Source organism: Oncorhynchus mykiss, chromosome 17 (assembly GCF_057628025.1).
Source record: "Oncorhynchus mykiss isolate SJ-2025 chromosome 17, ASM5762802v1, whole genome shotgun sequence".
NCBI lineage: Eukaryota > Metazoa > Chordata > Actinopteri > Salmoniformes > Salmonidae > Oncorhynchus > Oncorhynchus mykiss.
This window is the reverse complement of record NC_143038.1, coordinates 56,492,341-56,508,997: the sequence shown is the minus strand read 5'-3', so window position 1 is coordinate 56,508,997 and position 16,657 is coordinate 56,492,341. Positions and strand designations below refer to the sequence as shown.

The window sequence follows — 16,657 nt, the reverse complement described above, 5'->3', positions numbered from 1 at the left end:
ACTGTACATTACTTCCCAAGTAAAGCACATTTTTTGTCTGCTCGGCTATAGAAGGTTGTAGCACAGCCTCTAAATGTCAAAGAGACAAACCAAATATATGATATATGCATTGGAGTCACGTCTTTCCACTGCATTTTACAGCTTGTTTCTAGCGTAAAGCATTGCAGACTAAAGTGCTGTGATGTATCACGTTATATAATCAGGTCCATTTCATTGTTTTCAAAATCATAAACCAACAAGGGGTAGGCCTATGCTTTCAGCCATTTTCTTTAACAAAAGCCATAAAACCCTCACATACCTCCTCAATTCGAGCCCTGGTTTTAATTTAACACACCAAGCTCTTTACTGACAGATATTTAAGGAGTGCATGGTGACTGATGGAATAGTCTGACAAAATCCATGGATAGTAGACTATCATTTTGTCTATCAAACAGGTAGGTTTACCTATAATTTCTTGAATAGGAAAAAACAGGATACAACAACAAACCCTCTTGTTGTTAGTAGTCTGAAGTCAAATTAAAATGAAGACTGTTTAAATTAATTTAGCGTTCTCGAATTAGCCTACTTTCAGCACCCATGCGCTGCCCATCTCCGTGGCTGCCGCTTCATAGTAATGTAATTTATCTAAATTACTCGAATATGGCTCATTGTGAGGTCAATAACTCTGATAAATAGCTTCATTATGGGCAACAAAACATATTGTTTTTATTCAAATCAATTCTAGAAGTATCAAGTTTACCTCTCGCCCTCCTTCTCATCTTCGCGCTCTTCCGCTCAAACTGAACAGGACATCAGTAGACCTAGTCCACACGCACAGATATGGAATGTTTTGGACAAAAACAATGATTTTATATTGAGATTTAAAAAACAGGCAGCGGCACAAGAGACCCCTAGACAAATTGGATTTTGGTCACACTGGGCCAATATTTTCTCGATTCAGAAATCATTGAAGACCAATATTTTTTTTTTTAAATCATGATCATGCATTTTAATAGAACTGAAGGTAAATTGGACTACAGATTTAGCAGTCTCGTGTCATAATTTGAGAAGTTTTGCATTTCCTGCAAGAGCAATATTGTTTATCATAATCAAACCTGAATCGAGGCATATTTTTTTCTGTGAAGTGTCAAGATTTCTCAAACAAACAGTCAATAATAAAACTAACGTAGTTGGTATCTATCATGTCTGTTCAATCAAACATCTACTTTCAGAGCATACTTTCAGAGCATATCCCCCAATGTGAACTACACTTGCTAACTAGTTGAACGCGGCTCGTGCATAACTACAACCAGCTAGCAAGTCGGACATTGCAGAGTTTCCTTGTTCCGACAAAAACATGAACATGGTACTAGGCGCTTAATCGGTGACGTGTCTTTACAGAGCTTCCTTTTCAGTGCGGAGAGGCTAGGTGGTGCCACGCGAATTGTGCCGATCCTTCAAGTGGCACCAATTTAACACAACAGGAATCGGATCAAGGACACCATGGGCAGTGAGTGATTTTTTTCCTACTTCTATGTATGTCCATGTACCTGTGAACTGCATATGACATTTATCTTAGAAATATTTAACTTGGCTAGGAATGGGTATTTAGCTAACAAGCTACTATATTGTAATGCTAACATCAGCCGTAGAGTCACAACGTTAGCTATCTGGTTAACTAGTTACGTTAGCTAGTTATTGTGAGTCCTTAGCTAACATTTGCTAATCTGGGTTACATACAACACCATTTACTTAACAATGAACTGTTAAATAAAGCTAGCAAAATATCCCATGTGATGTAGCTAATGAGAGTTACCATATTAACGGAAATGGCAGCTAACGGTAAAGCCAAGGCAGGACTCGGTAACGTTAGTTAGCCAGACTCGAGGGCCCATAAATCGTTGCTGTTGGCTCTTGTTCGGGGCATCAAGATTGCTGTGTGCACCTACAACATTATCACATTATCTACCCTCTAGTCTTGCTGATGTCATCCTTATAGGAAATGTAGCACCGTCTTTGCAATGAATGTGACAGTCATTTATCATGACTGTGGTTTGCTTCTAGCTCGATAACATTGATTGAATAAGCCATTGCCAATGAATGTCAATTTCGTTGAGCCTAGTAATCTACAGTAACAGTAGTTAACTGTATTTTCATTACCTCTTTTAATATACTCATAATTATCTGTAAGACCACTAAGTTTGTCCCCACATGCAATCTAACTAGCTAGCTATACTAGCTTCTTGACCTTGTTAGTGAGTGGAACCAACGTTTTGCATGCGTGGGAGTGATGACGTTTCATCCGGACATAGTTTAAGTATCAGCTGTAGAATTATGTAGTAATACATTTTATAGCGCTTTTCATTAGCCAGAATCTCAAAGTGCTTGTTTACCAAAATAAACAACAAGAAGTCATAAAAAAATTGTCTAGAACAGTAGCTAGCTAGGTCAAGTCCGTTTGACTGCTTGGGCAGACTGTCATGAGGTGATCTAGATGGTCATCAGAGGCGGTGGTTAGGTCAGCATGTCCAAGAGCAGGCATCTCGATGTCATCTCCGCTGTCTGCAAATTCTCTCTATTGGGAATCGGATGTTTTAGCTCCCCACAAAGTACATCCCACTCTTTCTTCTTACTTCAGAAGTATCCTCCTACCTATGTACAGTTGAAGTTGGAAGTTTACATACACCTTAGCCAAATACATTTAAACACAGTTTTTCACAATTCCTGACATTTAATCCTAGTAAAAATTCCCTGTCTTATGTGAGTTAGGATCACCACATTATTTTAAGAATGTGAAATGTCAGAATAGTGATTTATTTCAGCATTTCTTTCTTTCATCACATTCCCAGTGGGTCAGAAGTTTACATGCACTATTAGTATTTGGTAACATTGGCTTTAAATTGTTTAACCTGGGTCAAACATTTCAGGAAGCCTTCCACAAGCTTCCCACAATAAGTTGGGTGAATTTTGGCCCATTCCTCCTGACAGAGCTGGTGTAACTGAGTCAGGTTTTTAGGCCTACTTGCTCGCACACGCTTTTTCAGTTCTGCCCACAAATTGTCTATAGGATTGAGGTCAGGGCTTTGTGATGGCCACTCCAATACCTTGACTTTGTTGTCCTTAAGCAATTTTGCCACAACTTTGGAAGTATGCTTGGGGTTATTGTTCCTTTGGAAGACCCATTTGCGACCAAGCTTTAACTTCCTGATTGATGTCTTGAGATGTTGCTTCAATATATCCACATAATTTTCCTACCTCATGATGCCATCTATTTTGTGAAGTGCACCAGCCCCTCCTGCAGCAAAGCACCCCAACATGATGCTGCCACCCTGTGCTTCACAGTTGGGATGGTGTTCTTCTGTTTGCAAGACTTCCCCTTTTTCCTCCAAACATAACGATGGTCAGTATGGCCGAACAGTTCTATTGTTTTGTTTCATCAGACCAGAGGACATTTCTCCAACATGTACGATCTTTGTCGCCATGTGCAGTTGCAAACCGTAGTATGGCTTTTTTATGGCAGTTTGGATCTGTGGCTTCTTCCTTGCTGAGATGCAGTTCAGGTTATGTCGATATATTACTCGTTTTACTGTGGATATACACTGCTCAAAAAAAATAAAGGGAACACTAAAATAACACATCCTAGATCTGAATGAATGAAATATTCTTATTAAATAGTTTTTTCTTTACATAGTTGAATGTGCTGACAACAAAATCACACAAATTATCAATGGAAATCAAATTTATCAACCCATGAAGGTCTGTATTTGGAGTCACACTCAAAATTAAAGTGGAAAACCACACTACAGGCTGATCCAACTTTGATGTAATGTCCTTAAAACAAGTCAAAATGAGGCTCAGTAGTGTGTGTGGCCTCCACGTGCCTGTATGACCTCCCTACAACACCTGGGCATGCTCCTGATGAGGTGGCGGATGGTCTCCTGAGGGATCTCCTCCCAGACCTGGACTAAAGCATCTGCCAACTCCTGGACAGTCTGCGGTGCAACGTGGCGTTGGTGGATGGAGCGAGTCATGATGTCCCAGATGTGCTTAATTGGATTCAGGTCTGGGGAACGGGCGGGCCAGTCCATAGCATAAATGCCGTCCTCTTGCAGGAACTGCTGACACACTCCAGCCACATGAGGTCTAGCATTGTCTTTCAATAGGAGGAACCCAGGGCCAACCGCACCAGCGTATGGTCTCACAAGGGGTCTGAGGATCTCATCTCGGTACCTAATGGCAGTCAGGCAACCTCTGCGAGCACATGGAGGGCTGTGCGGCCCCCCAAAGAAATGCCACCCCACACCATGACTGACCCACCGCCAACCCGGTCATGCTGGAGGATGTTGCAGGCAGCAGAACATTCTCCGCAGCGTTTCCAGACTCTGTCACGTCTGTCACGTGCTCAGTGTGAACCTGCTTTCATCTGTGAAGAGCACAGGGCGCCAGTGGCAAATTTGCCAATCTTGGTGTTCTCTGGCAAATGCCAAACGTCCTGCACGGTGTTGGGCTGTAAGCACAACCCCCACATGTGGACGTCGGGCCCTCATACCACCCTCATGGAGTCTGTTTCTGACCGTTTGAGCAGACACATGCACATTTGTGGCCTGCTGGAGGTCATTTTGCATGGCTCTGGCAGTGCTCCTCCTGCTCCTCCTTGCACAAAGGTGGAGGTAGCGGTCCTGCTGCTGGGTTGTTGCCCTCCTACGGCCTCCTCCACATCTCCTGATGTACTGGCCTGTCTCCTGGTAGCATCTCCATGCTCTGGACACTACGCTGACAGATACAGCAAACCTTCTTGCCACAGCTCACATTGATGTTCCATCCTGGATGAGCTGCACTACCTGAGCCACTTGTGTGGGTTGTAGACTCAGTCTCATGCTACCACTAGAGTGAAAGCACCGCCAGCATTCAAAAGTGACCAAAACATCAGCCAGGAAGCATAGGAACTGAGAAGTGGTCTGTGTGCACCTGCAGAACCACTGCTTTATTGGGGGTGTCTTGCTAATTGCCTATAATTTCCACCTGTTTTTTGCACAACAGAATGTGACATGTATTGTCAATCAGTGTTGCTTCCTAAGTGGACAGTTTGATTTCACAGAAGTGTGATTGACTTTCTGAGTTACATTGTTTAAGTGTTCCCTTTATTTTTTTGAGCAGTGTAGATACTTTTTTTGCCTGTTTCCTCGAATCTTCACAAGGTCCTTTGCTGCTGTTCTGGGATTGATTTGCACTTTTTGCACTGAAGTACGTTAATCTCTAAGAAAGAACGCGTCTCCTTCCTGAGAGATATGACGGCTATGTGGTCCCATGGTGCATATTATTGTTTGTACAGATGAACGTAATACCTGCAACTGTTTGGAAATTGCTTCCACGGATGAACCAGACTGGTGGAGGTCTACAAAAACATTCCTGGGGTCTTTTGATTTTTCCCATGATGTCAAGCAAAGAGGCACTGAGTTTGAAGGTGGGCCTTGAAATGCATTCACAGGTACAACTCCAATGGACTCAGGCAGATTGACATCATTTATCAGAAGCTTCTATAGCCATGACACATTTTTCTGGTATTTTCCAAGCTGTTTAAAGGCACAGTCATCTTATTGTATGTAGAATTGTGATACGGTGAAATAATCTTGTCTGTAAACAATTGTTGGAAAAAATACTTGTCATGCACAAAGTAGATGTCCTAACTGACTTGCCAAAAATATAGTTTGTAACAAGAAATTTGTGGAGTGGTTGAAAAATGAGTTATGACTCCAACCTAAGTGTATGTAAACTTCTGACTTCAACTGTATGTAGACCTACCTCACTGTTCTGCATAATGTAATTCTCTGGTTAATACTTTATTTTTACTGTGTATGTTAAATCACTGATGTATGTCATTTTTGCCCAATGTCCTCTTGTCTTTTCCAGTAAAATTTTTGGAAGTCATAAAGCCGTTTTGTGCGGTCTTACCTGAGATTCAGAAACCAGAGAGAAAGGTATAGTATACTGCAATTTCTCTTCACTAGCTTTTTTAACAGTCTTAGCTCTAGTGATGTCTCTAAAATATCCCCTCTTTTCCTTCTACAGATTCAGTTCAGAGAAAAAGTACTATGGACTGCCATCACGCTCTTCATCTTCCTGGTGTGCTGCCAGGTTAGTATCTGCCGGGCCTGAATCTTTCTCAGTGTAGCTTTATCTATTGTATGGCACTTGCAGAGAAATCCTGCAGCCCACATCACATTTCATTTGTCACATGTTTCGTAAACAACCGGTGTAGACTAACAGTGAAATGCTTTACTTATGGGCCCTTCCCAACAATGCAGAGAGAAAATAAAAATGAATACCAGGAGGAATAAATGGACATAATCTCTCACCAGCTGAACATATAGTTAAGGCCACAGGTAATAATGACTCAATGGGTGCAGTTGTAGCTCTTGTGGGTTCATTGTATTGATTCATTCTTTGTCCTCTGTTCTCAAGATTCCACTCTTTGGCATCATGTCCTCAGACTCCGCAGATCCTTTCTACTGGATGAGAGTAATCCTGGCCTCCAACAGAGGTGAGAAACCAACAGTCTGGCTCTGCTAGTTTGAATGCTTGTCTGTTTCTTCTCATATTGATAAATGGCTTTCGATCTTGGCTACTGATCTTGTTTGAACACATTCCTATTACATTTTTGCTGTTTGGTTCGTACTTCTAACATGAAGAATTCATTATTCCCTGTGATGTTATCAGGTCTTATCTCTTGACGAGCTGACTTTCTTTGGCTGATTTGCCACTGTATTCATAGCTTTGCCTTGGTATAATCCTCTTTCCCATTACAACCGTGTTGGTTCATAATAGTTAACTGAAAACAGTACTGTGATCCCACCATTCTACAGGTACTCTGATGGAGCTGGGTATCTCACCCATCGTTACCTCCGGTCTCATCATGCAGCTGCTGGCTGGAGCAAAGATCATTGAGGTTGGAGACACCCCCAAGGACAGAGCACTCTTCAATGGAGCGCAGAAATGTATGTCTGCCCTACAAAGTTTTTACCAAGGAATGGGATTAATCATGAGATAAGGGATGGTTATTTAACCACCTGACAACTGTTTTCTGAGTTTTGTGCTTGTATGTGATGGGTAGTCGAATAAGGATCTATATCCTGTCATAAAGCTGTGGTGTATTCAGTTTTTCATTGTCTATCAACTCATAGCTGTCCTAAGGATATTGAATGCAACCCAGCTCCCTTTCTCCTCTGCAGTGTTTGGTATGATCATCACCATTGGACAGTCCATTGTGTATGTGATGACGGGCATGTACGGAGACCCATCAGAGATGGGTGCTGGGATCTGCCTGCTCATCATCATTCAGGTTAGTTAGACCCCCCCCCCCCCCCCATTACCACTACGCTGCTGTTTGTAATGGCTGAATCCCAAGTGACAATGGCCATGAGTGAACTGGACAGTTCATTCATTTGACCCGTTAAGTACAGAGACCTTTCATTACATAAACCCCTGGCTGCCATTTCTCTAATCTTTCAATCAGCGATGACCAGGCAGATGAAAGCTGAGCAGACTGTATTTGAAGCTCTGTTGTCCCTCTTTTTTCCCCAGCTTTTTGTGGCAGGTCTGATTGTGCTGCTGCTGGATGAGCTGCTGCAGAAGGGCTATGGGCTGGGCTCTGGTATCTCCCTGTTCATTGCCACTAACATCTGTGAGACCATCGTCTGGAAGGCTTTCAGCCCCACTACTGTCAACACTGGCAGAGGTATGTACACTGGCCTTACTGCCACCTGTAATTGTATTGACAATATACTTGTATTTTTCAGTCAGGGTTGCTCCCTCTGCTGTGGTTGGTTGAGTAACCTTGTCTCTTGTGTCTCAGGAACGGAGTTTGAAGGTGCCATCATTGCCCTGTTCCACCTGTTGGCCACCCGCACAGACAAGGTGCGCGCCCTGAGAGAGGCATTTTACCGCCAGAACCTGCCTAACCTCTTGAACCTCATCGCCACTGTCTTCGTCTTTGCTGTAGTGATATACTTCCAGGTCAGTGGACAGACAACCCCCTATATCGTCTTGGCTGTTTTTTGATTGGTTTTACAAATTGCTTTCAATTCATTGCTGAAATCCAAAAATGGGGAAACTACACCACTGTTTGCCTCAGTACTTTTGTTTTGTTGATGAAACGGAGGAGTGTCCAGCAGCGTGGTAAGGAAGTTGCTGTACATATTCTGGTGTTCTATCACGAGTGCAATGATGTGAGGGAAAGAAAGTGTTTGAAGTAACGTCTTTGTTGTAATATCTCAAACAGATGTGGCAGTTTCCCCCTTTATGGATTTCAGTGTTAAGTGACCTATGATATGACCATTGGATCTGACAATGTGAACAAATGGTCAGACTAAAAACCTGAATGATTGAACATCAGCTTTGAATACCATTAAATCTGAGTTGTTTGAAATGTTTTGAACACTTCTCGCCTCCTCCTTCCAGGGCTTCAGGGTGGACCTGCCCATCAAGTCTGCCCGTTACCGTGGCCAGTACAACACTTATCCCATCAAGCTCTTCTACACCTCAAACATTCCCATCATCCTCCAGTCTGCCCTCGTGTCCAACCTGTATGTCATCTCTCAGATGCTCTCCACGCGATTCAGCGGCAACTTCCTGGTTAACCTGCTGGGAACCTGGTCTGTAAGTGCCTATCAGAATGACCTTAGAGTGCTGCTTTAGAGTCAATCACACAGCAGTAGACTTACCTTACCAACTTTCATTACACCAGTACTATTTAAAATGCACATACACTTGGTTATTTTATCCCATTTAAACCTTCATGAGTTCAACAGTACTGAATACTTCTGTGACGTCTAGTAATGGGTGACCGTAAACAATGAAGATTCTATTTGAAGCCATAATGTGGTTATGATCACATGTTTTGGACTACCATGTAAGAACACTGGGAGGGTTGACAGAATTAAATATTTCATTTCAGCAGGCCTGTAAGAGCTAGCCTTTGGCAGGTTTTACTCACAGCCTTGATTTGAGCTATGCTTACAATTAATCCACAATGTATTTGTATGTGTGGTTGTTTGTGTATAGGATACTTCCACTGGAGGACCAGCTCGTGCCTACCCGGTTGGCGGTCTCTGCTACTTCCTCTCTCCCCCGGAGTCCTTTGGTTCTGTTCTGGATGACCCCATCCATGCTGCCATCTACATCGTCTTCATGCTGGGCTCCTGTGCCTTCTTCTCCAAGACATGGATTGAGGTTTCGGGATCCTCTGCCAAAGATGTGAGTCACTTGATGCACCAGATATATTTGTTTCATATTTTATAGATTCACTTAGCTTATGTATGGTAGTTGCTAACGCAGGTCTGTACGGCCAACAGGTGGCTAAGCAGCTGAAGGAACAGCAGATGGTGATGGGGGGACACAGAGAGACCTCCATGGTGCATGAGCTCAACAGGTAAAAACATATGCACTCTGGCCCAAGTGTCAAGAATTATTGGTGTGTATACCTTGCTACACATTTCTAATATCTTGTGTTCTGTGTGAAGGTACATCCCCACGGCTGCAGCCTTCGGTGGCCTATGCATAGGTGGGCTGTCTGTCATGGCTGACTTCCTGGGTGCCATCGGTTCGGGTACTGGAATCCTATTGGCCGTCACCATCATCTACCAGTACTTTGAGATCTTCGTCAAGGAGCAGAGTGAAATGGGCAGCATGGGCGCGCTGCTATTCTAGAAACCCCCCCTTCCTCCAACACATACCACAGACAGATGCAGCCTTGACAAATTCGTGCTTTTTATTTTGCATTGTATCTAATGCGCACATCAGTACATTTTGCCTCTGGGATGCATCTTCTTTCTCAGCTTCTTGTGTTCCTAGTAGCCCTTGAGGGCTCATATGCAGACTGGATCTCATCGAGGAAAGAAAGGCGGCATTTGTCCCAGTGTTCAGCATGGGAATTGCACCAGTTCTGTGCCGTTGTTCTTTCTTTCAATACCATTCACGTCCTCTCTTGATCTGACCAACTAGGATACTCTGCTGACTGTTCTTTTATTAACTTGTCTGTAGGAGATGAGACAAAGGTTTGACATGATGTTGTTGACTGACATCATGTGAGGTTGGCTGAAGCATGCTCAAGGAAATTGAAGGCTGAGACACCATCTAAAGGAGTCTGTGCTTAAACCAACACAAGCACTACACCTGGACATTTTTGGAGAGTGGAAAGAAAGCCATGTCATGTTCATTTCAGGTTATCGCAAGCTGGGCATGGAGTTTGAAGAGCCACATATTGGGGTGAAAAAATATAAATATACTTGTATTGTATTCCTTAAATGGCTCTGGGAATTTTCAACAAGTGTTGTCATTTTATATATATATTTTTTAAATCATGGAATATATTTGTATTCGTGCTGGTCTTAGCAAGGGCATATGTTTGTCCTTAAGGGAAGGGTTTGTCTGTGGTCTTCTATTCCCAGACTGAATCACTGCAGATACTGCCTATACGTGTTTGGGAGGGAAAGGGGATGAATTTTTGGGGTTTTTTACTTTATTGGACAATTGTATTAAAAAAAAATCCCAACAAATGTTTTCTTTCAGGATGTCATGCACCATGCCACCCACTGAGAGAAACCATTGCAGTGACCCCAAATAAAATGCTATTATGGATAGGGCCTTTGTCTTTGTGGAGGCCAAGATGTTTCAAATAAAGCTGAAAAGCATAATTCTGTGTTGAACATTCTCAGGTCAGGATGAATCACTACAATATGCATCAAACTGGGTACAAAACCTATATATAATTCTGTGGTATGTACTCCCAACCAGTGGTGATTTTACCATGTAAATCTTGGTGGGGCAAAAAGATGGATGCACGCCAGCAAAGACACAAGTGAATTGCACTATAATGGTGACAAATGGTGCCTACAAAGTGCTTACATAAACCTGTCCCTACATCTTACCACTGCTAGACCTGGCTATCAGTGGAGCCTTGTCTGGCAGTGAAACAGTTCATTCAGCCTCAATTACTGCCTTAAAAAAAACCTGGCTGACTTGTTTAAACAACTTGTCAATGACACTTGATGTACTAACTGTAGCATAAGGGGGTGACTAGCGGCTAAGAGGCAATCTGTAATTTAGACTAAGACACGAGTGAGCTAGGATGTATGTAGTCAACTATTTGTTTAGCGCTTTTGAAATGTACAGCGACAGAATTCAGAACATGGGCAGTTCTTAGTGTTCTCCCTGTACACCAAGTTAGAAATGTAGGATAAATAAAGGGGGCATGAAAGCTCTTACAATATTATATGACTACATTTCTCTAAACCGTGTTATGGGCTACATGTGCACCGCCAAGTCAGAACAGTAGGTGAAATTAAGAGGGGCAAATAGGCCAAATTATTAGGGCACATGGGCTACTAACTTCTTACTACACAACATACACTTAGTTTTACTTTCTTAGCTACACTATACATATCTCCCTGGCATACAACATTTATGCAGCAGCATACAATATGTTTTTGGACTCACCTTGTGCTGTGTTCACTGTAGTGATGTAGTGATCACAATATAATAGCCATATTTAGGAAAACCAAAGTTCCAAAGGCTGGACCTAATATAGTGTATAAGAGGTCATACAATAAGTTTTGTAGGGATTCAAATGTTGATGATGTAAAGAATATTTGCTGGTCTGTGGTGTGTAATGAGGAGCAACCAGATGCTGCTCTTGACGCATTTCTGAAACTATTTATTACAGTTACTAATAAGCATATATACACTAACACTAATATTCCACACGAGGGCGGTATTGAAGCTATGGAACATTTTCTTCTGCAACGTGACCCTAATGAACTACCTTCCAGTGCATGTATTGTAACATTGGCTGAAATAGTACTCACGCATAACTATTTCATGTTTCTAAATGATTTCTTTATTCAGACTAAAGGGACTGCTATGGGATCCCCCATGGCTCCTAACTATGCTAATTTGTATGTGGGTAACATGGAGAAACAGTCTATTTTCAATCCTCTCAAAAATGTTTTCTTGCCTCACATCATTATTTGGAAACGGTATATTGATGATATTTTTGTTATATGGAGGGGTGATGCAAAACAGCTCCAGGCGTCCCATGCTTTTCTTAACTCTTGTTCTGAGCATCTGAGATTTACTATGCAATCTGATACACGTCAAATCAGTTTTCTTGATCTTCTGATCTTGTGTGAAGATAATGTTCTATACACTGATCTTTACAGGAAACCTACTGATCGTAACAGTTTGTTGAGGGCTGATAGTTGTCACCCACTTCCCTTAAAAAAATAGTTTGCCCTACAGCCAATTCTGTCGGATCAAAAGAATTTGCAAAAAACAGTCCGATTTCGACAGAAATATGGCTGAGACGCAAAGAAAGTTCAAGGAGAGGGGCTACAAGAATGATCAGATTAATATTGCCATTGAGAAAATTCAAAACAAAACGAGACGTGACCTTTTTCAAGGTCAGTCTCGCAATAAGACGCATTCTTGCGTTTTAACTACCCGCTATTCAAAGTGCTCTGAACAAATTAAGGGAATTGTTCACAAACATTGGCACATCTTAAAATCCGATGATAGTCTCGGTAATGTGTTTTCGGACCTTCCCGTGGTCGTATTCTCGCAGGGCAGAAATCTCAGCGACCAATTGGTAAACTCTGATTTACCACCCCAAGATATTCCTGAACAACGTCTATTTGCGCCCCTACTGGATGGAAATGACAAATGTAATTAATGGCTGTGCTCAATGCAATGGCACTTATAAATGTAGATCCTTCAAACACCCACAAACAGGGAAATCGATCCCAATAAAAGGTGTTATTACGTGCTCCACTAAGGCAGTTATTTATCTTATAACTTGTCCTTGTGGTAAAAATTATGTAGGTAAAACAAAGCGCGAATTAAAAGTACGTATCTCAGTGCATCGTAGCACCATTAGGTGTAAAAACTTTACTTATCCAGTTGCGGCCCATTTCTTGGAGGCAGGCCACTCGATTTCGTCTCTGCGTTATATTGGCACCTTGATAATTTATTGTTAAAACGAGAGGCTGCCTGGATCTTTAATCTAAAGACCCTTGCGCCCTTCGGTCTCAACGTAGACTTTGATCTGAAGCCATTCTTGTGATTATTGTGACTTTGCCATTGTAATTGTGTGTAAACTTGTATAGTCAAATTAATCTATGATCGTATGCTATCCATTTGTTTGTATGCTGTTCTTTGTATGACATTTTAATATTTGATTATTAACCAATGATATTGGGCCACTGCTGGCCATGATTACAGACACCTGTGTCTTTTGACACTATATAAACGAGTCATCCCGTAGTGTTTGTGATTATACCCTGATGAAGACAGCTTGGCTGTCGAAACGTTGGTATTACATTTTTGCATCTGAGCTCCAAGAGTGTGCGGCTCTCTTTTATTTTCAAACTAATAAGCATGCACCCATTAATAAAATTACTGTAAAAACTGTTAAATCCCATTGGATTGATGAGGACTTGAAAAATTGTATGGTTGAGAGGGATGAGGCAAAATGTATGCCAATTAAGTCTGGCAGCCCAACTGATTGGCAAACATACTGCAAATAAAGAAATCATGTGACTAAACTAAATAAAAATAAACTACACTATGAAGCAAAGATAAATTATATAAAGAATGATAATAAAAAAGCTTTGGGGTACCTTAAATTACATTTTTGGGGAAAAAGCTCACTCCAATTTGCATATCGCTCCAACAGATCCACAGATGATGCGGTCTTTGTTGCACTCCACACTGCCCTTTCCCACCTGGACAAAAGGAATACCTACAGTGCCTTGCGAAAGTTTTCGGCCCCCTTGAACTTTGCGACCTTTTGCCACATTTCAGGCTTCAAACATAAAGATATAAAACTGTATTTTTTTGTGAAGAATCAACAACAAGTGGGACACAATCATGAAGTGCAACGACATTTATTGGATATTTCAAACTTTTTTAACAAATCAAAAACTGAAAAATTGGCTGTGCAAAATTATTTAGCCCCCTTAAGTTAATACTTTGTAGCGCCACCTTTTGCTGCGATTACAGCTGTAAGTCGCTTGGGGTATGTCTCTATCAGTTTTGCACATGGAGAGACTGACATTTTTTCCCATTCCTCCTTGCAAAACAGCTCGAGCTCAGTGAGGTTGGATGGAGAGCATTTGTGAACAGCAGTTTTCAGTTCTTTCCACAGATTCTCGATTGGATTCAGGTCTGGACTTTGACTTGGCCATTCTAACACCTGGATATGTTTATTTTTGAACCATTCCATTGTAGATTTTGCTTTATGTTTTGGATCATTGTCTTGTTGGAAGACAAATCTCCGTCCCAGTCTCAGGTCTTTTGCAGACTCCATCAGGTTTTCTTCCAGAATGGTCCTGTATTTGGCTCCATCCATCTTCCCATCAATTTTAACCATCTTCCCTGTCCCTGCTGAAGAAAAGCAGGCCCAAACCATGATGCTGCCACCACCATGTTTGACAGTGGGGATGGTGTGTTCAGCTGTGTTGCTTTTACACCAAACGTAACGTTTTGCATTGTTGCCAAAAAGTTCAATTTTGGTTTCATCTGACCAGAGCACCTTCTTCCACATGTTTGGTGTGTCTCCCAGGTGGCTTGTGGCAAACTTTAAACAACACGTTTTATGGATATCTTTAAGAAATGGCTTTCTTCTTGCCACTCTTCCATAAAGGCCAGATTTGTGCAATATACGACTGATTGTTGTCCTACGGACAGAGTCTCCCACCTCAGCTGTAGATCTCTGCAGTTCATCCAGAGTGATCATGGGCCTCTTGGCTGCATCTCTGATCAGTCTTCTCCTTGTATGAGCTGAAAGTTTAGAGGGACGGCCAGGTCTTGGTAGATTTGCAGTGGTCTGATACTCCTTTCATTTCAATATTATCGCTTGCACAGTGCTCCTTGGGATGTTTAAAGCTTGGGAAATCTTTTTGTATCCAAATCCGGCTTTAAACTTCTTCACAACAGTATCTCGGACCTGCCTGGTGTGTTCCTTGTTCTTCATGATGCTCTCTGCACTTTTAACGGACCTCTGAGACTATCACAGTGCAGGTGCATTTATACGGAGACTTGATTACACACAGGTGGATTGTATTTATCATCATTAGTCATTTAGGTCAACATTGGATCATTCAGAGATCCTCACTGAACTTCTGGAGAGAGTTTGCTGCACTGAAAGTAAAGGGGCTGAATAATTTTGCACGGCCAATTTTTCAGTTTGTGATTTGTTAAAAAAGTTTGAAATATCCAATAAATGTCGTTCCACTTCATGATTGTGTCCCACTTGTTGTTGATTCTTCACAAAAAAATACAGTTTTATATCTTTATGTTTGAAGCCTGAAATGTGGCAAAAGGTCGCAAAGTTCAAGGGGGCCGAATACTTTCGCAAGGCACTGTATGTCAGAATGCCATTCATTGACTACAGCTCAGCATTCGACACCATAGTGCCCTCAAAGCTCATCAATAAGCTAAGGACCCTGGGACTAAACACCTCTCTCTGCAACTGGTCCTGGACTTCCTGACGGGCCGCCTCCTGGTGGTAAGGGTAGGTAAGAACACATTTGCCATGCTGATCCTCAACACAGGCCTCTCAGGAGTGCGTGCTCAACTCCCTCCTGTACTCCCTGTTCACTCATGACTGCACGACCAGGCACGACTCCAACACCATCATTAAATTTGCCGATGACACAACAGTGGAAGGCCTGATCACCGACAACCTATAGGGAGGTCAGCCTATAGGGAGGTCAGAGACCTGGCCGTGTGGTGTCAGGACAACAACCTCTCCCTCAACGTGATCAAGACAAAGGAGATGATTGTGGACTACAGGAAAAGGAGGACCGAGCATGCCCCCAATCTCATCAACGGGGCTGTACTGGAGCAGGTTGAGAGCTTCAAGTTCCTTGGTGTTCACATCATCAACAAACTAACATGGTCCAAGCACACCATGACAGTCGTGAAGCGGGCACGACAAAACCTATTCCCCCTCAGGAGACTGACAAGATTTGGCATGGGTCCTCAGATCCTCAAAAGGTTTTACAGCTGCAACATCACTGCCTGGTACGGCAACTGCTCAGCCTCCGACCGCAAGGCACTACAGAGAGTAGTGCAAACGACCCAGTACATCACTGGGGCCAAGCTTCCTGCCATCCAGGACCTCTATGCCAAGCAATGTCAGAGAAAGGCCCTAAAAATTGTCAAAGACTCCAGTCACCCTAGTCATAGACTGTTCTCGCTGCTACAACATGGCAAGCGGTACCGGAGCGCCAAGTCCAGGTCCAAGAGGCTTCTAAACAGCTTCTACCCCCAAGCCATAAGACTCCTGAACATCTAGTCAAATGGCTACCCAGACTATTCGCATTGCCCCCCTCCCCTCTCCACACCACTGCCACTCTCTATGCATAGTCACTTTAATTAACTCTACCTACATGTACATACTTCCTCAACTAACCGGTGCCCCCGCACATTGACTCTGTACTGGCACCCCCCTGTATATATTGTTATTTTATTTTTAATTACTTGTTACTTTTCTCTTATTTTTATCCATATTTTTTTCAACTGCACTGTTGGTTAGGGGCTCGTAAGTAAGCATTTCACTGTTAGATCTGCACCTGTTGTATTCGGTGCATGTGATTAATACATTTTGATTTGATTTATTTAT

General features: G+C 42.4%; 1 protein-coding gene across 2 annotated transcripts; it reads left to right on the top strand.

The window, feature by feature from the left end:
- The first annotated feature begins 258 nt into the window (after window positions 1–258).
- On the top strand, window positions 259–10,682 carry LOC100136621 (Sec61 alpha form A). Of its 2 annotated transcripts, XM_036947887.2 has the most exons (13): window positions 259–434; window positions 1,381–1,489; window positions 5,890–5,957; window positions 6,049–6,114; window positions 6,442–6,520; window positions 6,843–6,974; window positions 7,209–7,318; window positions 7,561–7,714; window positions 7,832–7,992; window positions 8,437–8,634; window positions 9,040–9,231; window positions 9,330–9,406; window positions 9,498–10,682. In XM_036947887.2, exons 2-13 carry the CDS (start codon window positions 1,483–1,485, stop codon window positions 9,682–9,684), a joined length of 1,431 nt encoding a protein of 476 aa, XP_036803782.1. In that variant the 5' UTR covers window positions 259–434; window positions 1,381–1,482; the 3' UTR covers window positions 9,685–10,682.
- Window positions 10,683–16,657: the final 5,975 nt, after the last annotated feature.